General features: G+C 47.4%; 2 protein-coding genes across 4 annotated transcripts in view; both read left to right on the forward strand.

Annotated features, from left to right (window-relative positions):
- The window catches only part of CCDC82 (coiled-coil domain containing 82), a 21,167-nt gene extending 8,317 nt beyond the window's left edge, over positions 1-12,850 (forward strand). For 2 of the 3 annotated variants that reach the window (XM_015418853.1, XM_015418854.1), the window contains exons 2-8: positions 1,958-2,542; positions 3,182-3,419; positions 3,566-3,658; positions 3,793-3,917; positions 5,168-5,338; positions 7,278-7,463; positions 11,628-12,850. In XM_015418853.1, coding sequence (XP_015274339.1) covers positions 1,970-2,542; positions 3,182-3,419; positions 3,566-3,658; positions 3,793-3,917; positions 5,168-5,338; positions 7,278-7,463; positions 11,628-11,693 — 1,452 coding nt within the window. In that variant the 5' untranslated portion in view covers positions 1,958-1,969 and the 3' untranslated portion in view covers positions 11,694-12,850. The remainder of the gene's footprint in view (positions 1-1,957; positions 2,543-3,181; positions 3,420-3,565; positions 3,659-3,792; positions 3,918-5,167; positions 5,339-7,277; positions 7,464-11,627) is intronic. The other variant, XM_015418855.1, reaches the window with a different exon arrangement.
- Positions 12,851-15,834: 2,984 nt separating this feature from the next.
- Positions 15,835-23,235, forward strand: part of MAML2 (mastermind like transcriptional coactivator 2) — a 255,072-nt gene continuing 247,671 nt past the window's right edge. The window contains exon 1 of the mRNA XM_015418850.1: positions 15,835-16,323. Within this exon, the coding sequence (XP_015274336.1) occupies positions 15,835-16,323 (489 nt within the window). The remainder of the gene's footprint in view (positions 16,324-23,235) is intronic.

A 23,235-nucleotide genomic window follows, 5' to 3' on the forward strand; every position in this document is an offset into this window, starting at 1 on the left:
GTGTGGGAGTCGGGGGGGGGGGGGGGGGTTGGAGGGGGTAATGGAGGAGGAGAGTGTTCAGAGGCCGGAATGTAGCCTCCATATGCGAAGGCTGTGTGTGTGTTGGAATGCCACTTGCTCAGGATTTGTAGTGGGGGGGGGCAGCTTGCACCCTTTGTGAGATGGTCCTTAGTTTCTTAAAAACATTTGGGGAGCCGCTGTAGAAAACAGAATGCCCAGGGTGGGTCACCATATCCAAGTAAATTTGGACTTGTAAGTCACCGTACCGAAAAGTTTGGGAACTGCTGGCTTATAGAATGCCTTCCTCCTTGAGACTTGCTTGGTGCCTACGCTGCTTTCTTTTGGGCCAAAAGATTTGTGTTCATCGGGCTTTTAATTAGGGGGTAATTTTTTATTTTTTAGCCTGTATGCTGTTGTTTTTAAGCTGTCTCTGGTCTTCCTATGATCCATTTTTATGCTGGGCTGGAGCTTTTTAATGCTGGGTTTTACTTAATATCTCTTAATGGTTTGTTTTTATTATGTTTATTCTGTAAGCCGCCTCAGGCTGTGGAGAGGCAGCACTGAAATAAATAAGTTCTAAATAAATAACAAAAAATGAAGGACTGAGGTGTAAAAAGCAAGTGAAGTCAAAGGCTGTGTTGATCAAAGACCTCGCCACTGTGTTGCCAGACCGGTATGCTTAACAAATTCATGTAGAAGCTCTCTGCACATTGTGATACACATGTGTTTAAACCCAAGGTTTCAAAATTTGTAGAATACAGTTTAATACACTCTACAACCTTTGAGAGTACTTTTGAAAGCTTAGGTTTAAAAAGTGTAGTTTAGTAATCTAGTCAAATTCACCAAGTGCCAGACTAGACATGACAAGGGGAGGTTTGTGAGCATTCACCTGTTCTTTGTACTTTAGGAGGAGAAGGCCAGGTGTCTTTATGTGTTCCCCAGCAGAGTAAATAGTACCTCCAGGAAGGTGGGAAGGGAGTTTGCATGTGTTAAAGAGTGATTAACACATGGAATTCACTCACAGGAGGTGGTGGCGGCTACAAGCATGGACAGCTTCAAGAGGGAATTAGATAAGCATATGGAGCAGAGGTCCATCAGTGGCTATTAGCCACAAGGTAAATTCTAGAACCGATAAAAGGAAGTACTTCTTCACCCAAAGAGTGATTAACACTTGGAATTCACTGCCACAGGAAGTGGTGGCGGCTACAAGCATGGATGGCTTCAAAAGGGAATTAGATAAGCATATGGAGCAGAGGTCCATCAGTGGCTATTAGCCACAAGGTATAGATAGGGACTCTGGGGCAAGTGATGCTCTGTCTTCTTGGTGCTTGGGGGGGGGGGTCAACAGTGGGAGGGCTTCTAATGTCCTGGCCCCACTGGTGGACCTCCTGATGGCACTGGTATTTCTGGCCACTGTGTGATACAGAGTGTTGGACTGGATGGGCCTTTGGCCTGATCCAACATTGGCATCTCTTATGTTCTTAAGGTATAGGTAGGAACTCTCAGTCTGGGGCAAGTGATGCTCTGTATTCTTGGTGCTTTGGGGGGGGGCAACAGTGGGAGGGCTTCTAGTGTCCTGGCCCCACTGGTGGATCTCCTGATGGCACCTGGTATTTTTGGCCACTGTGTGACAGAGTGTTGGACTAGATGGGCTATTGGCCTGATCCAACATTGGCTTCTCTTATGCTCCAGGAAAGGGGGTTAACACTCTCTCTTCTCCCCACGTGCTGCAGCCCAAATACAAATGGGACCATCATCCATGGAGTTTCTATGAAAAACGTCACAAGATTTTCCAGTTTAGATGAAAGGGGGGAGCATCTCAGGTTTTTTTCTGGCTATTTTTTCCCCCAAGTCCTCACACCTCCATATAACATGAATGCGAAAAGACATATCAATTCATAGCACAAAATCTCTTCTTCTTTTTGTTTTGTGTGTGTGTGTGTTTTGCTTCTTTCAGAAGTAAGACCTTATGGAAACAAATTCTGTAAGTGGAAGATACGAAACAAGGAGAAGCGGAAGAGCAAAAGAACCCGCAGCCAAATCTCGGGTTGACTGGAATCGGACTAAGAGAACCAGATTGCTTGACAGTGAGGAAGAGGACGATGAAAGCGCATCAGCGTCAGAGAAGGACATTCAAACCAGCTCAGAAGATGAGGGGGAGGAAGAAGGCAAATCCATGGTTGACGTCAGCAAAGAAGAAACCACCATTAATGGGAGTAGCCTTCCAGTCATCAAGGCAAGCTGCGATGGCTTCACAGAAGACGACGTGGAAGAAGAAAGCATCGTCCCGGGGAAACACAAGAGGTCACGATCGTCTGTGATACACGACGATAGCGATGGAAGTGACGACAGTGGCATTGTTAGAAAAGTGTTTGCTAAACGCAGTTGCATAGTAGATGAGGAAGACTCATCTGCCGAGCAGGAGCAGCACACGTCGCCTGCAGAAGAAGAAACAAACAGAAAGCAGAAAAGGCTGATGAAGCTGCGGGAGCTTTCCCAGCGGCGATCGACTCGGGCAAGGAGTGACGGCGATCCTCATGAGGTGCGGTTTGGTGCATTTGTAGTTGCTGTTTAGATAGGGGATTTATATTCATCAGGCTGGTTGGGACATGCTAAAAAAAGTTCTTCATGTTCCTGTTGTTATTAGGAAGGTTCCCGCTTTTTTGAGATTCTGCAAGTTGTGTAAGGTGGAACTATTCAGGAGGGCTTCTGACACTGTCACTTAATTTTTAATTGTGTGTGTGTTCATTCGTTTTTATGGATTTTTAAATATATATTTAATTGTCATCGTAATGCGCTTCGAGCCTTGTTTTGGAGGAAGGCAGGCTAAAAATGCTTTAAATAAATAAGTTGAAGGGATATGCAGGTCTCATCGTTAGAACTTGCATGCTGACCTGTTCCCTGAATGGGAATTCATCTTGTTTTCGCCTCTTGTGTTGCTGTGCCGTCAGCCCTGCAGCTAACATGCTGGATGACTAACCCAGAGTTTGGGAAACTCAATATAAATATTCCAGAATCAGTTACCTCAATTTTAAAAGACGTTTCCCGATATGATCCTAAGTGTATTTTGATAGCTGCACAGTCGATGTAAGGCGGTCTTTGTCTGCTAGCCCAAGTGATGATAATCTTGTGTCACTAAAACAGATATTTTTTATATATGGGATTTCTTTATCGTCACCAGGATGCTGAAGATGATGTCTTAATATTAGAAGATACCTATCCATCACCCTTCAACCCGACTGATGTCAGTGACTCAGCTGACGATGATAGCATGAGAGGTCTCATTGTGGAGGAGGAGGAGGAGGAGGAGGAAGGCAAAGAGTTGAAACAAGAGGGATCTGAGGACGATGAAAGGCAGCTGCAAGAGAAGAAACACACCAAGTCACGCAAAACCCTATTGGAGCGTTATATTCCAGACTGTAAGGTTAAATTTAAGCTAGAAATTGCTTATCCATATCATATTTGTAGCACCTCATTTTTTGAGGGCTTCTTCATACATTACCCTGAAGGAAATTCTCATGCAAACATATATACACATTTTACTCGTTTTGCTTTGCTTTGGCAGTGGCTCGTCCTAGTCCTTCTGCCCACTTGAAAAGAATTGTGAGAGCCTTTCTCATCAATGCCGTCGATTGCACCTTTTTGAGCTCACTATACGGTAAATAATGAAGGACTTCTTACATTGCCCTTTAAAAGACTGCGCTATTGAAATAAGTGCAATATTTTTTTAAAAAAAATAAGAATGTGAATGTAAGCAACTTAAGGGTAATGTGATTTCTCGTTCTCCAACAGAAGGGGAAAGGCAGAAGAGGTACGCACAAGAGATGCTGGCTTCACTTCGATACTTGGACAACCGCATTGTTCAACCTCGTCTTGACAATTTGATCGCCAGAAGTCGTTGGAAAGAACGATATAAGGTCTTGTCTGGTTCTTTAACTGCCTCTGGTATTGAATTATATGCCGATTGCTGTTTAGAATGGCTATCCTCAGGCGTTTTTTCCAGATGAGTACACTATGCAGTTCAGTCCTTGTTTTTGTAATCAGTAAACTTTCAATAGTTCATGACTGAATCTCAAGCTCCTGGTTAAATACTGCAGCTGAAATTTCGCCTCTGTTGCATTTGTTGGCAGGCCTTAAATTAATTGGGATTGTACTGGTTCCCTCATCTGTGTACATGTATGAGAGAATTCCCCTATTCCCTTCGATGGTGACAGCAGTTCCCCATGACAGTTACTTTGTATATGTGGATTTTCCCCTGAAATTGAGAGAAGTGTGGACGCCTACTCATGTAGAAGCTCTCTGCACATGGTGATACACATGAAGCTCTGGATCAGACCCAATAGATATAAGTTAGAAGAAGTATTGACATCTGTTTTCAATCTTTGTTGTTGCCAGAGAATGTTTCCGTTACCGGTGTCTGGCTGCTCATGGAACAACTAAAGTGCATTCTAAATAGGGAAATATTTTGGATAGCATGTTGGTTGTAGTTGCAGCCCATGACCTTAAGATCAGTAGGGGTGTAGTTTTGCACACTCCAGTCATATATCTGTTTTTTCAGCCTTAAGGAACTGTTGGCTTTATGATTGGACTTGAAACTACCTGTATACTTCATCGAACCAATTACACAATAGCAGCTCAGGATCTGAAAGACCATAACTCATGGGTAGCCATGTTAGTCTGTATGTAGCAATAGAAAAGAGTAAGAGTCCAATAGCACCTTAAAGACTAACAAAATTTGTGGCAGGGTATGAGCTTTTGTGAGTCACTGCTCACTTCTTCAGATACAGCTCATAGAATATCCACTATAAGAACCATAATTAAATTCTATCAGAGAAACTACCTGTATACTTCCTTGAACCAGTCACGCAATAACAGTTCAGGTTCTGAACGTTCATAGCCCATATTAATTGGATGGCTCATAGAATAGCCAGTATAAGAACCATAATTAAATACTATCAGAGTAAAGCAATGTTAACCTTTTTCTAAAGGAGAAAAATACTAGGTTGTTTTTTAACTTATAATTGGGGGCCTACATCATAACGTGAGGAAACAAACGTTTGCAGTGCCTAAGACCACTTACATATGAATTCTGTAGTTTTGTTGAAAACGGTAGCTGAACCATAGAGCAAATAGCCAACAGAATTTTAACCATGTTATCTTTTTTTAGGAACGTGTGGATAGTTACCCTAATGTCTGCATAGTTTTTGGAAACTCGGAAGAACGTTCCTGTCAGGCCTGTGAACTGCAGAGGTACTGCAGACTCACAGTGGTTCTGTCAGGAAAATTATACAATACCAATACAATGGAAATAGATGACTTCATGTCACATGACAAACAGGTAAATGTTGAATGGTAGTCTCAGAACCTGCTGTGGGCTGAAAAGACAGAGCGCATGGCACTTTGATTGCTTATATTTGTTTGTTATGATTTGATGTTATTTTTTTATGATTTTAAGCCTGTTTTGATTGAAGGGTTTTGACAGCACTTAACACAGGCATCAGAGAAGAAATATACAACATGCTGGCCAGTTATAGTGAAGCATCTGTACAGTTCATTAAAATGAAGTACTTTCCAGGCTCAACAATTTTTATTTATTTCTTCATGTATTTAATTCATTTACACCCCGCCTTTATCCGCAGTGGGGACCCAAAGCAGCTTACATTGTTTTCCTTTCCTCCATTTTGTCCTCACAATAACCCTGTGAGGTAGGTTAGGCTGAGAGTGTGACTGGCCCAGGGTCACCCAGTGAGCTTCCATGGCACGAGTGAGGATTCGCACCTGGGTCTCCCAGATCCTAGTCCGATACTCTTAATCACTATACCATACTGGCTGTCAAACGTGACGGATATCAATTACTCTGAATAAGGAGCATCTTCATGCAGTAATCAACTTAATGGCGTGAAGTCATGTAAAACTCTAAATGGAGAGATTTTTAAGAGACCATATATCCTGTTGGTCCAGATATGTATTGTAATATATTCTACACCTATCTGTTAGATTAATATTCTACACCTATCTGTTAGATTAATAGGTTAAAGGTAGTGTGGATGCTTTGTACAGTTTACGTCAAGGGCCCTGATATCTGAGTAAGAGATCACATGCCTCTCCGGAACAATCTGTCCTTGATTTCTTGGTGGGCACGCTTCAGAGTCAGTTGGCCTAGCTCTTTGGAAGGAACTTTTACATTTACCGTAACTGATTCATCATTTATCTGCTCCCATTTATAAATAAATCAGATGGCCATAGATAGCTGCACAAATAAACGTTAAATATGGAAGCTGAATTGGTGCAGTGTAGAGACTGTAATGGTTTTTTAATGGGAGAATCATATACGTACAAGCATTTTGTCATGCACCATTTATGTTTAGCAACATCTGTTGTGCCTGTGTGCAGGCTGGTTTACCTGTGGGGCTCCCAGTCTTGCATTCCTTTGCTTTTTAAAGTGCGATGACTATGAAGATTTACATCGGTTTGACTGTTCTGTATAATTCTAGGGTTTACGGTGTTTGAGTCTGATAACCAATCTCTCTGATTTAATTCTCTTGCAGTTCAGTTAGGTTTGAATAAGGGCATGCCTTCTGACTTGCTGGTAGCAGCGGTCATTTCGGGGGGAATCGCGGGGGATCGCAGTTCCCCCGGGTGAGGTACGGGGGGCGGGGCACATGACGAAGCCCCGCCCCCCCGCTTCCGGCCGCCCCGCTTCCGGCCCTCATTCAGCCAGGAGGAGGCAGGAGAAGAGGGAGGGTAAGTTGCTTCCTCCCTGCCTCTCCCCACCCCTGCTATGACACACTTCCGGTGATGTCAGGGGGTGTGGCATATGCTAATGAGTTATGCTAATGAGTTCCCCTAGCTCTTTTTCTATGAAACGAACCCTGGCTGGTAGTAACAGAATACTGACAAAGACATACAATGCAATCCTATGCAGAGTTACCCCAGTCTAAATCCACTCATTTCCATGGGCTTAGATGGATATAATTTTGCATAAGATTGCAGATTGCATGGTAGTCCTTTTAATTTAATTATTTTAAATTTGCTGCAGTTGTACCAGTGTTTGAACTAAACAAAGTGAGTGACTAGCATGGTGGCTTCCTAAATTGCTATTCTTAGGGCAGCAAGGAAGGAAAGGCAAGAGCTACTTGCAATTAGATATTTATTGATAAATATCCCCTCCGTGTTATAATATAATTTTACCATGATCCACTCATTAGTTTAGTTCATGACATAATGGTATGATTGTCCAAGACATGCATAGTAAATAAGCTTGCCTTTTGATATAGAGATTAAAGGTTGGGATTGTGTGTGGAAATCGTACCGAAGTTTACCACAAACTGAAGCATTTTAAATACAAGTTGTATCAGGATTGCTGCTCTGTTATGAAGCAAGATGATTCTCAGGATGAGCTGCTTAAAGACAAAGTGGACAGAGTCTTCAGTCAGCTGGAAGAAGATGGCTGGATCCAGAAGGTAAAGTGGAACTGATTGTTGGGTAAAAGTCTACTGCCAGTTTGGTGTAGTGGTTAAGTGTGCGGACTCTAATCTGGGAGAACCAGGTTTGATTCCCCACTCCTCCACTTGCACCTGCTGATGTGACCTTGGGTCAGTCACAAGCTCTGGCACAGCTGTTCCTGAAAGAGCAGTTTGTGTCAGAGTTCTCTCAGCCCCACCCACCTCACAGGGTGTCTGTTGTGGGGAGGGGAAGGGAAAGGAGTTTGTAAGCCGCTCTGAGACTCCAAGTGAAGGGCGGGGTATAAATCCAATCTCTTCTCTTCTTCCTCTCCTGCTTGGCAGGAAGGTAAAATTAATCATCAGTGGAGCAGTGACTTTTTTGTAAAGAAAAGTGTAAGATTAAAGATGGTGAAGAGGGTAGAGAGAGAGTAGATTTTAAACGCTCCTAAAATGGATTAGGTTGCCATAAAGGGTAATTCGGGGGGGGGGGGAATTACTGGAACCATCACCTGCTTAGAAATTAAACCACCTCAGTTATTTTCCTGCTTTAATGTCTAAAATATTTTCTGCTAGGAACATAGGGAAGAGTGCTGTTTCGAGTACGGTGGCATGATCGCCTCTTAACACCACGATCTGACATCTGTGTTTGTGTAAATGGGGCCCACTTTCCAGTGTTCCCTCTGAGCTGAGTTAGTGTGAGCTAGCTCACAGTTTTTTAGTCTCCGGCTCACACATTTTTGTCTCAGCTCAGGAAGGATGGTTCCAAAGCAAACTGATTTATACAGTAGCCAAATCGCTCGCTCACAACTTTAATGCCAGTAGATCACAAAGTTGAATTTTTGCTCATAAGACTCCACAGCTTAGAGGGAGCATTGGTCCCGAGTCCATGGTAGAATATCCTGAGCATAAAGAAAGAAAAGCTTCCTTCCTCTGCCTGAGAGCTGCCAGCTTAGGTTCTACACCCCGTTTAAGGAAACTAGACAGATCTGGGCAGCAACATTCAAACAGCTACAAGGGGATCTTTTGACAAAGTGCGACACTTCCTAGCACAACTTTGGCAGCCGTATTTCTCCAGTTTTGCTGTACTCAAGGCCTCAGTACACTTGAGGGAGGTGATAGCAGAGACAGACTTATTGAGGGGAGCAGCACGCACACAAGCAGTCACAGTGATATCAAATACTAGGAAGCCATCATCAAGAGGCAAATATTCCAAATTGCCAAAGGCACACAGACTGTGCAATTAGTATCAGTCAAGAAGGGGAAGGCAAGAGGCCAAAAGAGGGACAGGAAAAGGGTGAAGCAAAGGCTTGTAGCTACCTGTCTGCACCGGCTGCAGGTAAAAATTCTGAATCCAAAGCAGGAGTCTCACAGCATCTGGACGGCCAGTAATCCCAAAAAAACAAATCCAAGGTCAAGAGCAGCAGAAGCAAAGGCTAGGAACCAGGACTTTTTATGATTAGAAGACAGTGGTATTCAGCAAGCAAACTTTCTCTGGATAAAGCACACCAGGACAGAACATGGCAGGGCAGCACAAGTCTGGGACTCGTGGCAAGACACCACCGGCATGCTGAGCAAGATCTGTGGCTGAAGATGATGCCGTTTCTGACATCTGACACAAGAAGAAGAGATTGGATTTATACCCCGCCCTTCACTACCCCGCCCTTCACTCCTCAGAGCGGCTTACAAACTCCTTTCCCTTCCCCTCCCCACGACAGACATCCTGTGAGGTAGGTGGGGCTGAGAGAGCTCTTGACAGAAACTGTTCTTTTTCAAGTACAGCTCTTATCAGAACTAGGGCTTGCCCAAGGTCATCCAGCCAGGTGCAAGTGGAGGAGTGGGGGAATCAAACCCGGTTCTCCCAGATTAGAGTCCACACACTTAACCACTACACTCAACTGGCTAAAAGCTTGAATTTTTAAAAATTCCTTTTTTCCCTCACTTGAACAAAGAGGTGAAGAACCCAGATGATCCAACTGGCAGTTAAGAAGGAGGGAGTTCATAGGACTATTTCCAACTAGGGAACATACAGAAAGTCATATGGCACGGAGGAGGTGTGTGAGAGGTGGTCTGGTGTTAGTGTTGGGGTTTTTGGAGGCAATTTCAGCTGATTGGTATTGGATTGGTGTGACTGGAGAAACTTTTAGTCCGAAATGATCGTGTGAATTAGCACAATTATTAATGTAGCGGGATCTTTCGTATCTTGTTCATTAATGATTTGGAGTTGGGAGTAAGCAGTGAAGTGGCTAAATTTGCGGATGATACGAAGTTGTTCAGGGTGGTGAAAACCAGTGAGGATTGTGAGGCACTCCAAAGGGATCTGTCAAGGATGGGCAAGTGGGCGTCAACATGGCAAATGGGGTTCAGTGTGGCCAAGTGCAGGGTGATGCACATTGGAGCCAAAAATCCTAACTATAAATACACATTGATGGGGTCTGAACTGGCAGAGACTGATCAAGAGAGAGATCTTGGAGTTGTAGTAGATAACTCACTGAAAATGTTGAGACAGTGTGTGACTGCAATAAAGAAGGCCAGTGCTATACTGGGGATTATTAGGAAGGGTATTGAAAACAGATCAGCCAATATCATAATGCCCCTATATAAATCAATGGTGTGACCTCATTTGGAATACTGTGTGCAGTTCTGGTCACCACACCTTAAAAAGGATATTATAGCTTTGGAAAAAGTGCAGAAAGGGGCAACTCAAATGATAAAAGGGTTGGAACACTTTCCCTATGAGGAAAGGTTAAGGCGCTTAGGGCTCTTTAGCTTGGAGAAACGACGACTGAGGGGTGACATGATTGAGGTTTATAAGATTATGCATGGGATAGAGCAGGTAGAGAAAGAGGTACTTTTCTCCCTTTCTCACAATACAAGAACTCGTGGACACTCAATGCAGTTGCTGAGCAGTTGGCTTAGAACAGATAAAAGGAAGTACTTCTTCACCCAAAGAGCGATTAACACATGGAATTCACTGCCACAGGAGGTGGTGGCGGCTACAAGCATGGACGTCTTCAAGTGGGAATTGGATAAACACATGGAGCCAGAGGTCCATCAGTGGCTATTAGCCACAAGGTATAGATAGGGACTCAGGGGCAAGTGATGCTCTGTCATCTTGGTGCTGGGGGGGGGGTCAACAGTGGGAGGGCTTCTAATGTCCTGGCCCCACTGGTGGACCTCCTGATGGCACTGGTATTTCTGGCCACTGTGTGATACAGAGTGTTGGACTGGATGGGCCTTTGGCCTGATCCAACATTGGCATCTCTTATGTTCTTATCTAATTAAATCTTGATTAATGTACAATGAGAGGTCCTGATTAACAGCCCGGGGCTTGGCAAAGGGAGAAGCATGTTTCTCTTGAAGTGGCCTTTGTTTCCAGTGAGTGGGATATCACTGTGGGTGTCGGCCCACTCTGGCCCTTTCTCTGCTGGCCTTTTAGCCTTTGTCTTGGAGATGATCCAGACTTCACTTTGGGGCCTCATATGACTGGCACGGGGAGGGCTGGTTTCAATGCCAAGGTAGACTGAGAGAGAGAGACCAACAAAACAGAAGCTGGGTGGCAACATTTTTGATTGGGAAGAGAAACCGGGCAGAGAGGTGGCACTGCCGAAATAACTTTTCTGATCCTGGGAGCTGAGGTCCCTTCTTGTGGGACCACCCTGCCCATGATGAGGCATCCTGCTGCTATCACAGTTTCAGTCCATTAGAAGGCAAAGGTGGGATGGTATGCCTACTGGAAGGTTTTCCAACCTGTTGCTAACTACGTTGTCCCGATAACAAGCCATGTGACATTATAGAAACAAGATTCCAAGTAATTCATTTATGGTGCAATTTGGGCCTAGCAGCCACAAATAGCAGTGAACGTACCCGTGACCTTAGCATAGTTACAAGTATGGAATTTGTTATGGACCCGCTTTGTCAAGAAAGGTGGCAGATTTCCTAGGAGGCAGAATTTGTAGCCTCTTACACTTGTGTCAAAGGGAGAATTTTGAGAGGTGCAATCTTTTCCATGGGGATTGTAAGAAGTAGAACCTACCAAAATTCTTAGCTGTAGTGCCATTAATCTGTAGTGCAATAATCTGGAGATAGTTATTGATCTTGATTGTGAATTATGTCAGCAAGTAACATAAAACCTTCAGCTGGGATTTCTGCTGAAGTTAATGTGTTTTTGTGTAATCCGTGAAGCACTATACAGATCTCGAAGACTACATGAATGATGCAGACAACTTCCAAGAGGAAAAAATGGACTGAGTATGTTGCATCTTTTGAAGAAGAGTTTTTATACGCATCCTTTGGACTGGTGAAGACATTCCTGCATTCTTGCTCTCTTTTTCTTTTACTCTGAGATGTAATTATGTCCTGTAAATCATGCAGATGAGTGAGTTAATGGTCAATTACATGTTTCATTTTAATTATAAGAGCTATTAATGGGGGGGGAGTTTTATATTTGAAATAATGTATTCTGTGTTGAACATGTTGGTCTATAATTTTTTTGGGGGGGGAACCCCCCACCTCTAAAGAACTGGGGAGTTCCATTCAGGAAACAGAATTGTTTCTGCAGTGATGCCCAGGTGGATTGTGTCAGTTTTTGAGAAATGTTTGGCTCCAGTTCCTCTTTTTGGAAAAAGAATGATCTACATGGCAAGAAGTCCAACAGAGTGTAAGCTGCATGCTGTTTTCCCAGCACATTTTTAAAAAGTTGCTGTAAGCATCAAACATTTTTTTCAGACCCTGAAAAAAAAAGGGGGAGGGGGAGACAGGGCAGTAACAGATTATCTCTAAAGCCAGCAGGCCATCATTATTTATGTGTCTTGGAGACCCAGAATTCATAGGCCTGCTGATTGGTAGGACAGCTGAAAAATCTCTAACATTATTGGCCTTTACCAATGCAAAACAGAAGTAGCAAATCAGGCTGCGTGTGAAACTGAGCTGTGCTAAAATAAATAAAAGCGCTTAATCATTTCTGTAGCATTTATGAGGGAGGAAAGCATGTGTTACAGGCATTATTGGATTGTGCAGAGGCCGCAGTTTTGTTTTCGCCCATGATACCAGTTGAGTCGGCTTCCATTTTGGAACGTAGCTGAGAGACTTCCATGGACGCTGTGACGGACAGGAGGCTGTCCTGCCCCTGAGAGGTAAAACAGCCACTCAGCTGTTTCCACACCTGGGCTTATGGGAGTGCTGCTCCAGCATCCTGTTTCCTTCCAGAGAGGCGCTTGAGGACTGCCTGAGGGAGAGTACAGACAGAAAAAGGGGAATGGTCTCAGCAAGGGAGCCGACAACTTCATGTGTAGCTCTGCCTGGCAGTGTGGAAGAGTGGCTTAACTCTACTTCTGGGAGAGGACAGAGTTGTGAGGCCTGTCTCTGGTGATGAGCAGAGCTGCGAACGACAAGCTTTAAAGAGAATTCACCACATAACCTGTATACAAATAAATCTTTGTTCTTTTATTAAAGCTGCTTTAGTGATCTCTGTACTCTTCTGGCTCAATACAAAACTTACCCCACAGCATCCCCCCGAAGCCTTTACACTTGTGACCCCAAGAACATCTTGTAACTGAGGGGAAGGCCTTTCTCTCAAAACCAGCCAGGTCCCTCAGATCCATCAAAGAGGCAGTGTGGTCCCCTCGGTCTCCAGAAAGGGCCGGTCACAGAGGTCCACTGCCTGCCCCTGAAACTGAAGTTCCAGCCATGGATTTAGAGGCTCCAGAGTACAGTAGTGCCTTTTCATCACTGAATAGAGTGCAATTCCCAGATAAAGGGGAAGAAGACTAAGATGTTGATGGTGTAGGCAGTTTGAGAACCTGGGTATTTACGTTTTTTAAAAAAATCCTTCCTCTGGCTAACAACAAAATTCAGCAATAAATACTGTCTCTGCTTGGGGGTGTGTGTTTCAAGTGCATACACAGAATGCTCTAAGCCCCCGTGGAGAGGTAAGTGACACAAACAGTACCTGGGTTGTCAGTCTCCAGGTGGTAGATAGAGACAGGGCTCATTTCCTGCAAGAGCGACAGGAGCGGAGCTCCGGCAGTAAAGAGCCCAGGCACATGCAACAAGCCCCACCCCCTGCTTCCAGCAGCCCTCAGAGCAAGAAGCAGTCAGGTAAGCTGCAGAGGCCCCCCGTCCAAAACAGTCCAGTGGCACCTTTAAGACCAAGTTCTATTCAGGTACAAGCTCTCCCTCTTCTGCGAGGACAGATCTGCAAATTCTCCCCCCCCCCAATAGCTAGCAATCCAAGAGTCCAGTGGAGCCTGAGTGGTGGGTGTTGCCTTCTGACACACTTCCAGTGATGTCAGGGGGTGTGGCATATGCAAATGAGTTGTGCTAATGCGCTCCTGCACCTCTTTTTCTACTAAATGACCCCTGGATAGAGAGCTCCCAGAATAACAGCCGGCCTCCATCTGACAGAGAATAGTTCCTCTGGATAAAATGGCTGCTCCAGAAGGTGGAGCGTAGGACATACCCTGCTGAGGTCCCTTCCCTCCATAAACCCCCACCTTCCCCCACCCTCCAAAATCTCCAGGTGTTTTCCAACACCGAGCTGGCCACCCTGGACTGGTTTGCCATTGCCTTCCTCTGCAGCCCCCTCCCCCATCTTCCTTGGTGGTCTCTCATCCAAGCCCTCCTAACCCTAGCCAGCCCTGCTTAGCGGCCAAGCTCTGTCCAGATCGGGCTAGTTATCTGGGCTAGTGCGCCGCAAAGCTGCACTCCTTGCCGGGGACTCCCTGCCATCCAAGTGAATGGGCTTTAACTTCTGCGCCCGGTGGATATCCTTCCTTCGGACTCCTCCGCAAATCGGCTCAAACCTTTCGCTAGGCTCCGGGTCCTCCGTCGTCGTCGTCGTCCCTGCAACGAAGGTGCTCCGCCGCTGGGGGGCTCCGGCCCCCTGGTTTCCTTCCCTCGTAACTCTGCCAGCCTTCCGGCAGGGCTACCCCAGCCAGCGTCGGCTTGTTTGCTGCTCGCGCCCTCTCTCTCCCCCTCGGTTTCTGAACCGCGAGCACAATGCAATCCTGTGTATCTGCTGCAACCCCCGCGCCGGGCAGTCGTAGCAGCCGGGCGGCTTAAACAGGAGCGGAGTGGGAAAGAGGGGGGAAACGCTAGGAAGCTCCTTTGCACTTCAAACCGGGGGGAAGGCGGCGCGGGGGCCCTCATCCAGCACCACAAACCGAATCGGATCTATTACGTGGAGGGAGAGCCACCCTTCCTCGGTCCGCGTCTGGGAGGGATGGCATTGACAAACACGGCGAGGAGACTCACTGGAGCGGACCGGTCCGGAGGTGCAAAACTGGAAGTTTGCAAGTTTCAGGGTTTCTCGTGACTCGTCGTCGGCACCGTCGCGGTTTTTCCACCCAGCCACCCACCCCCGACCCTGAAATATTTATTTCCCTCCTCGGAGCTGCCTGGAGCTTCTGGAACTACAAAGACACGACAAGAAGGACGCGGAAAGGTTTTTTGCTCTTCGGGATCGGACTCGGCCTTTTGATCGCCCGGAGGAGGAAGAAACAGAAACTAGGAAATACGGCTTTCCTCACTCTCTTTCTTCGACCGAGAGGTTTCAGCGGGAGAGAGCCGTCGGATCTGGACGCTAACTTACCGTAAGGATCTGTCTGCTTCTATATGTGTATTTTTTTAAAGAGTTCGTACGAAAACGGGATTAAAACGAGGAGCCGGGCGAGGACGGAAGGAAGGAAGGGAGAACCGCACGGGATTTTTTTTTTTTTAAACCCTTTTTACTCGAACATTAAATTTCAAGCTTGCGAGTTCTTCAAAGCCTGGAGAAACCTCGTGTCACCCATCTCGGCGATTCCTTCCCCGTGCAAACGGATTTCTTGCAAAAGCGTCCCTCTCCCGTGCATGCCGCCCTCCCTCACCCAATCCCGCCCCCCCTTTAAAAAGTTGTACCCTCTAACTTTTTCGATCTAGGTGATTTCTCTCCATCCCTCCCGCCACACACCACCCCAAAAAGTTTGCTTACTTTAAACATCCCTGCAGCCGCGACGATCCTTTTAAGCGGCCGTCTACTAGTCATCCTGGGAGGGGGGGAGACACCCGCGAGAGCCCCGTCCAGTGCCCCGCTGCTTCTTCGATGCCTCTTGCTCGCAAATCTGTTTCCTTTCGGCGTTCATTTGCTAGCCACCCTTGCAAACACCCCCCTGGACTAAATCTGTCCAATTCTCTCCTGCCTGCCGGGGGGGTCCCCTAGAAGGCATTGGGTGGAGGGGGCTGACTTCTGAGAAGCCCCGCGAACGCCACTCCAAATCCAAGCCAGACCCTCCGGAGCGCATCCCTCGCCCCGCTCCATGTGGCGGGGGGGGAGGCGAGACTGAGAGCGGCCCTCTGCCGAAGCCCGCGGAGGCGCTCGAGCCAGCCGGCGGCGGCAGCTGGGGCCCCGGCGATGGGGGACACGGCTCCCCCGCAAGCCCCGGCTCTCCTGGGCGGAGGAGGCGGCGGCGCGGCGGCGGCGGCGCCGAGGGTGCACAGCGCGATCGTGGAGCGGCTGCGGGCGCGCATCGCCGTCTGCCGCCAGCACCACCTGAACTGCGAGGGGCGCTACGAGCGCGGGCGGGCGGAGAGCTCGGACCGCGAGCGGGAGAGCACGCTGCAGCTCCTCAACCTCGTGCAGCACGGCCAGGCGGCGCGCAAGGGCGGCAAGCACGCCAAGGCGGCGGCGGCGGCGGCGGCCGCCAGCAATAGCAGCAGCAGCGGCGGCGGCGGAGCCTCGGCGGCGGCGGCCCCCTCCGGCGCTGCAGCGCCCCCTCCGGCGGACTACTATCATCGTCAGCTGCTCAGCAACGGGACTGCTGGTGGCAGGAATGGGATCAACGGGGAGCAGCAGGGCCCGGCGGCGGCGGCGGGAGAGCAGAGGAACCCGGCTCTCGTGGCGGTGAGTCCCACGTTTCCTTATTATTTCTGCACCATTGTCCTATGCAAAAAAAAAAAAAGGCGGGTAACTTTGGGAGAATGGCGTGTGTCTGTCAGTCATTCGGGTTAGCCGTGTTTGGATAGTTCTTGTGGCATCTTAAGGACAAGTCCAGTTTATTCCTTCATAAGGTGAGTGGCGGACCTACATTTTTGGGACCCTGAAGCTTGAGCTGCTGTGGGGGCCCCTTCTCAACCAGCAACAATAGGGCGGCATCAAGCAAGGTCCAAAGGGCCTTCCTGCCCTTGCAAGGACCTCAAGGCCCAAATGGCAGAGAACGGGTATTAGAGCATACTCTGAGGTCAATATTTAGTACTTCAATCCGTTGGCTTATGATTCTGTCACTAAAATAGCCTTATTTTAATAGCAAACACTTTAAAAAGCTCCATCGGTTTTGTTGAAAAATTTGCTCATTTGCTTCAGGGCCCCTCCAGGATTAGGGGCCCTGAAGCTAAAACTTGATTAGTTTCATAGTAGATCCGCCCCTGCGTGAGATAGACGGTAGCCGTGTTAGTCTGTCTGTAGCAGCAGGAAAGAGCAAGAGTAGCGCCTTAAAGACTAACAAATTTTGTGTCAGGGTAGGAGCTTTCGTGAGTCACTGTATCTGAAGAAGTGAGTGGTGACTCACAAGAGCTCATGCCCTGCCACAAATTTTGTTAGTCTTTAAGGTGCTACTGGACTCTCGCTCTTTTCTAAGGTTCCATGAGTCAGCGCTCACCTTAAAGTTGCTGACCTCCTGGTGGCACTTGGAGATTTCCCAGTATTACAGCTGATCTTCAGACGACAAAGATCAGTTCCCCTGGAGAAAAAGGCTGCTTTGGAGGCTGGACTCCATGGCATTGTTCCCTGTTGAGGTCCCTCCCCTCCCTAAAACCTGGCCCTCCCCCGCTTCTCAAACCCCCCCCCCCAATCTCCAGCTATTTCCTCACCCAGAACCCTATTTCCTAACCCAGTTTGCTTACTTTAAACATCTCTGCAGCCGCGACGATCCTTTTAAGCGGCCATCTACTAGTCATCCTGTAGCTGACTTCATGAGATGCATTGGAGTGTAAGTGCATCTGTCTAGTGGACGTGCACTCCAATGCATCTGATGAAGTGAGTGCTGACTGTCGCTGGAATAAATGTGACTGTCTTCAAGATGCCACCAGAATCCTTTTTAATTTTTTTCCTTTATTGTTCGCTGGCTGGTTGGTTTTCCCAACTAGCCCTGTTTCTGTGCCTCAAACAGCAGCCCTGACTTGCAGAAAGCATCATATGAATCCTTAGTGTGATAAAGTGCATTACAAAACAGTTCTGGGAGCAAGGGAAAGTAGGGTGGCTTGCTTTAAAAGACACCTACTGAACTGCCCCCTCCCCTCCCGGCAATTGCTCTGTTTTCATGCCAGGAAGAGCTTGAACGGCTTAATTTTCTGCATGTCAGGCTGCTCTTAAAGACACAAGAGCAGGGCGAGGTTACAAAACAAATCTTTTGCCAGTTCTGTCCTGTCTCAGGACTATAGATCTAAGCCTGTGGGCATTCAAGGGCATTGCCAATGCCAACTTAGTAACAGAAAAATGGAATCAGGGAATGGAGGAAACAAATAAATCCTCTCCCCCCCCCTTTTCCCCTTGACAAAGATTCTGTGCGTGATCAAGTGGAAATCCGGCATGCGGACCTTGTTAATTTGATTGTGATGTATTATGTCAAAAGTCTAGACTCTTTTTTAAAAGAAACAGACAAATCAAAGCTTTTTACCCATGGTAGCCAGGTGAACCTCCATACTTAGAGGTAGTATACCTTTGAGTATTAGGCCATGCAGTGGAGGAGAGCCCTGCTTCTAGGCATCCCAGAGGCCTGTGACTAACCCCTGTTGGAAACAGGGTGCAGGGCTAACTATATGCCTGGTACCTTCTTGCTTATGTACTTGCTGCTGCATTTATAGTGAGAGAAACTAGACCTGTGACATGTTTGATGATCGCATCATTGTTGAAGGCACAGAACGGTGGGGGGGCAACCCCAGGACCAAGCGAGGGACAGCTCTTTCAGGAGTCCAGTCACTTCTTTGCTTGGGAGCCCCCAGATGGAAATTGCATCTGGCATCTCTTACAAGTGTGACTGGGCCTGGGGCTGCTGGTGGACGGAGCAAAGCTGGACTGCTTCACACACACACACACACACACACACACACACACACACATCCCATGGGGCACCAGACACTAAAGAGTTGTGTGTTGTTCTTCAGGGGTATTGTTTGTTTTTTAAAAATTCTACCCCGGTCCCTCCGCAGCGATTTCTTCAACAGCTGTCTCCAAAGGAGATAACAGTTACTGCGATGCTTGGTCTCTCTCCACGAAGAGCACAGAGTAGCAAAATCCTTACCATCCCTCGTAAATGGTCTTCACTTACCCCTTTCCTCAGTGTATTTCAGCATTCCTCCTTAGTTGCTGGTAGATGCTTGAGTTGCAGCAGTGCTGTGAAGCCACAAGCGAGGAGTGAAAAGCGCATGGGTGCATCGGGCCAAAGGCAGCATCTCATTGCTTCCGGAATGTGATGCTTGGGAGTGTGGGCAGCCAATTGGCACCGCACATGTAGCTCATGTGGCTTTTCAGGACCTCCTGTGATGGTGGCTGTTTTGGGTGCAAAACCATTGGAGATCACAAATGTTGATTGTTTCAGGTGGTAGCCGCGTTGGTGTGCATTAGAGGAGCTAGATTTGACTCCACTGGCACCTCAAAGGCCAACAAGATTTCCAGGGCATAAGCTTTGGGAGTCAAAGCTCCCTTCGTCAAATACAGGTAGGAACAGAGATCCCTGAGCCCTTATTTCCCAAGTCAGAAGGTGGGAGTAGGGTTGCAGATCCCCAGTTGGGAGCAGGGGAACCCCTGGTTTGGAGTCCCTCCCCCACTTCAGGGCTGTCAGAAACCGGGGGATGGCGCACTCCATTATACTCTACGGAGACTGGTCCCCATAGGTTATAATGGAGAGTCAACTCGTGGGGCTCTGGGGGGCTGTTTTTTATGGTAGAGGCACCAAATTTTCAGCATAGCTGGTGGAGCCCCTCCTGGGGGGGGGGACACCAAGTTTCAAAAAGATTGGACCAGGGGTCCAATTCTATCAGCCCCATAGGAAGCTGCCCCCTCCTCCATTATTCCCAAAGGAGGGAAAGCATTTCAAAGGAATGCTTTTAAAAGGAATGCTTAAATGTGACAGCCAGAACTCCCTTCCAGCTTATTGGCCTCACCTGACAACCCTAATGACATTACAAAAGTGATGTCACATCCTTGCTCCTGGCTCCACCCCCAAAGTCCCCAGATATTTCCTGAGTCGGACCTGGCAACCCAGTTTGGCGTAGTGGTTAAGTGCACAGACTCTAATCTGGGAGGACCGGGTTTGATTCCCCACTCCTCCACTTGCACCTGCTGGATGACCTTGGGCAAGCCCTAGTTCTGATAAGAGCTGTCCTTGAAAAAGAGCCATTTCTGTCAGAGCTCTCTCAGCCCCACCTATCTCACAGGGTGTCTGTTGTGGGGAGGGGAAGGGAAAGAAGTTTGTAAGCCGCTCTGGGACACCTTTGGGCAGTGAAGGGCAGGGTATAAATCCACTCTCTTCTTCTTCTAGGTGGGAGGGATGTTGCAAAGAAGGGAGTCTGAGTGCAAACGTACAATGCAAAACGCAATCAGCTTGATTAGAGCAGGGGAGAAATGCTAAAGGGGCAGGAGGTCAGCCAAAGGGAGCTTTGGCTCTCTAAAGCTTGTGCCTGGAAATCTTGTTGGTCTTTACGGTGCTACTGGATTTGAATCCTGCCAATATCCAGTGACTGAGATTCTCCAGGCCTGTCTCTGGAATGCCTTGAATAGCAAAACCCAGGTGGACTCTGAGGTAGCAGCTGTGCTTTGCAAACAGGCCGAGGAGGGGTTCTCTAGACGTTCCTGTCCTGTTGTGTACCCCAGGGGTGTACTTGGCAAAGCCACACTTCCGAAATGCCTCCCTGCCACATTACGGGGGAGATCGGGTAATGCAAAGTATATATGCGTGTTGAACATTAGCTTGGATCCTTTGGTGCAGGGAGTGATTCCCTACCGCTATCTGCTGCAGGGGGGGACTCAAGGTCTCCGTCGTGTCATGCGTGCTGCCCTTTTTCTGTCCTGATGAGTCCCAGCTGTGGAGCTTGAGTGCTGGTACTACTTATGTCACATTAGAGTATCGTGCGGTAAGCCATTGAGAATGCATTTCTTCCAGCACATTCCTATGACAGCAATATGTGGGTTAAACATATTCCATCTTCTTATGATCAAGACACAGGACTGTGTAGGCAGGCTGATTTCTGTGCCGCATGGAGACGCAGAGAAGGGGAGGATGTAGCGGTCCCGGTACTTAAAGTTTTTGCAGGTTGAAATCCTTGTTGAAATATGGTATCGGGCTTTAGTAATACGCTCCAAAAAAAGATATATATTTTCCCCTAACCATCTTCCAAATAATATTCTTTTTCTCCTGTTCAGAGCACAAGTAGGTGACGTTTCAAAAGACAAAGTTTCTTTGTTGACTTTTGGAATGTTGTTAGTTTGTGGGCTCAGTCATGCCTAGAGAAGTCACCCCATAAAAAAATATTGGTACAAGCCGTTACAACCACAGGGACCTAGTTAACCCCCTTTGATGTAGATTCGGGCAGTTAGGTAAGAAATATTTGTATGTTGTATCTATAGTGTGGAAACAGCAATGAACTCTTTCAACATTCCATGAATTGCATCAATGATATCTTATTTTGAAGCCATCAGTAGTGGCTCGTATGATTACCTTTGGTGAAGAACAATCACTTCCGTGGACTCTGTGAGAGCCAGTTTGGTGTAGTGGTTAAGTGCATGGACTCTAACCTGGGAGAACCGGGTTTGGTTCCCCACTCCTCCACACACAGCTGCTGGATGACCTTGGGCACGCCATAGTTCTGTCAGAGCTGTTCTTGAAAGAGCAGTTTCTCTCAGAGCTCTCTGAGCCCCACTTTACATCACAGGGTGTCTGTTGTGGGGAGGGGAAGGGAAAGGAGTTTGTAAGCTGCTCTGAGTAAAGGGTGGGGTATAAATCCAATCTCCTCCTCCTTTGCAAGGCTGTTGTGAAGAAAGCTGCTGTTTACAAATCTCCTAGAATAGTCACTGCATAAGCTGTTGTGTGCATGAGACAGGGTTATGGGAGAGAAGAGTTGGTTTTTTATACCCGGTCCTTCGGTACCTGAAGGAGTCTTTGAATGGTTTATGATCACCTTCCATCCCCCTCCCCACAACAGACACCCTGTGAGGTAGGTGGGGCTCTTTCCAGAACTGATGAGAGAACAGCTCTGTGAGAGCTGTGACTGACCCAATGTCACCCAGCTGGCTGCATGTGGAGGAATGGGGAATCACACCCAGTTCTCCAGATTAGAAGTGGTGGAAATGTTGAGCTGGGAATACAGAGATCCAGGTACAAGTCTCCCCACAGCCATGATGCTACCTGGGTCATCTTGGACCAGTCATTCTCTTTGTGCCTAGCCTACCTCACAGGGTCATTGTCAGGATAAAATGGACGAGAGGAGAATCACGTGTGCAGCGCTGAGCTCTCTGGTGGAAGGGCAGGATTAAAATGCAGAGGGAGTGGGTGCAGACGCTGAGGAAAAAAAGAGAGAGGTTTGCTAAGGTCAAGTGGCGAATTTATGGTACTTAAACCCAGAACATCCTGGCTCTCTGCTCCTATAGCCACTGTCAGAAGAGCTCTCTGTAGTGGAGTAAGAAACTTGGTTTTCCTGCTCACAGAATGCGTATGGCAAACCAGCCTTGTTGCTTGACATCGCTGAGCTGAACAGATGTTTCGTAGCAGGAGGAGAAGAGGGAGTTGGAAACTTAAGATTCCCAGTTCTGAAACTGATTTCACATTTGTTTTCCTATCACCCTAGGACGTATTACACAGACTTCCAAGAACTTTTTCAAGCACTGACACTTTGCAAATGAATGACAGCTGGAAAGACATCTTGGTTTGCTGCTAACCAAAAACAAAAAGAACAACATGTTAGGCAAATGATTCCATCCCCCGATCAGTGAGTCAAAGGGCCTGATCCGCCAGGAATGGCTCTGGAGAGAACCCTTGTTGACATGCAGCTCAAAGGAGATGAGTTAAATTGGGGCCTTGCAAGACAGGCTGGTTTTTGGAGAGATTTAAAGGATTCAGCTGCGGACAGTGAAATCCCTTGGTTGGATCTTATCTGCATTGGTAGGCGTAGTCAGAAATCCAAAGCATACTTACGAGGGAGTAAATCCCATCAAACTCATTGGGACTCAGCTCTGAGCATATGTGCTTCGGATTCCGCTGGTAGGTAAACCACAATCCCTTAGAGCCAGTTTGGTGTAGTGGTTAAGTGCGCGGACTCTAATCTGGGAGAACCGGGTATGATTCCCCACTCCTCCACTTGCACCTGGCTGGATGACCTTGGGCAAGCCGTAGTTCTGGCACAGCTGTTCTTGAAAAAGAGCAGTTTCTGTCAGAGCTCTCTCAGCCCCACCTATCTCACAGGCTGTCTGTTGTGGGGAGGGGAAGGGAAAGGAGTTTGTAAGCCGCTCTGAGACTCCTTTGGGTAGTGAAGGACAGGGTATAAATCCAATCTCTTCTCTCTTCTTAGCCCATCCTGGGGGTGAAACACCAGCCAACCTTGCAGGGTTGTTGTAAAGACAGAAGGAGGAGGAGGAGGAGATTGGATTTATACCTTGCCCTTCACTACCTGAAGGAGTCTCCGAGCGGCTTACAAACTCCTTTCCCTTCCCCTCCCCACAACAGACACCCTGTGAGGTAGGTGGGGTTGAGAGAGCTCTCTCCAGAACTGCCCTTGAGAGAATAGCTCTGAGGGAACTTGTGACTAACCCAAGGTCACACCAGCA

This window comes from Gekko japonicus, unplaced genomic scaffold (genome assembly GCF_001447785.1).
Source record: "Gekko japonicus isolate JY-2015 unplaced genomic scaffold, Gekko_japonicus_V1.1 scaffold1687, whole genome shotgun sequence".
Lineage (NCBI taxonomy): Eukaryota > Metazoa > Chordata > Lepidosauria > Squamata > Gekkonidae > Gekko > Gekko japonicus.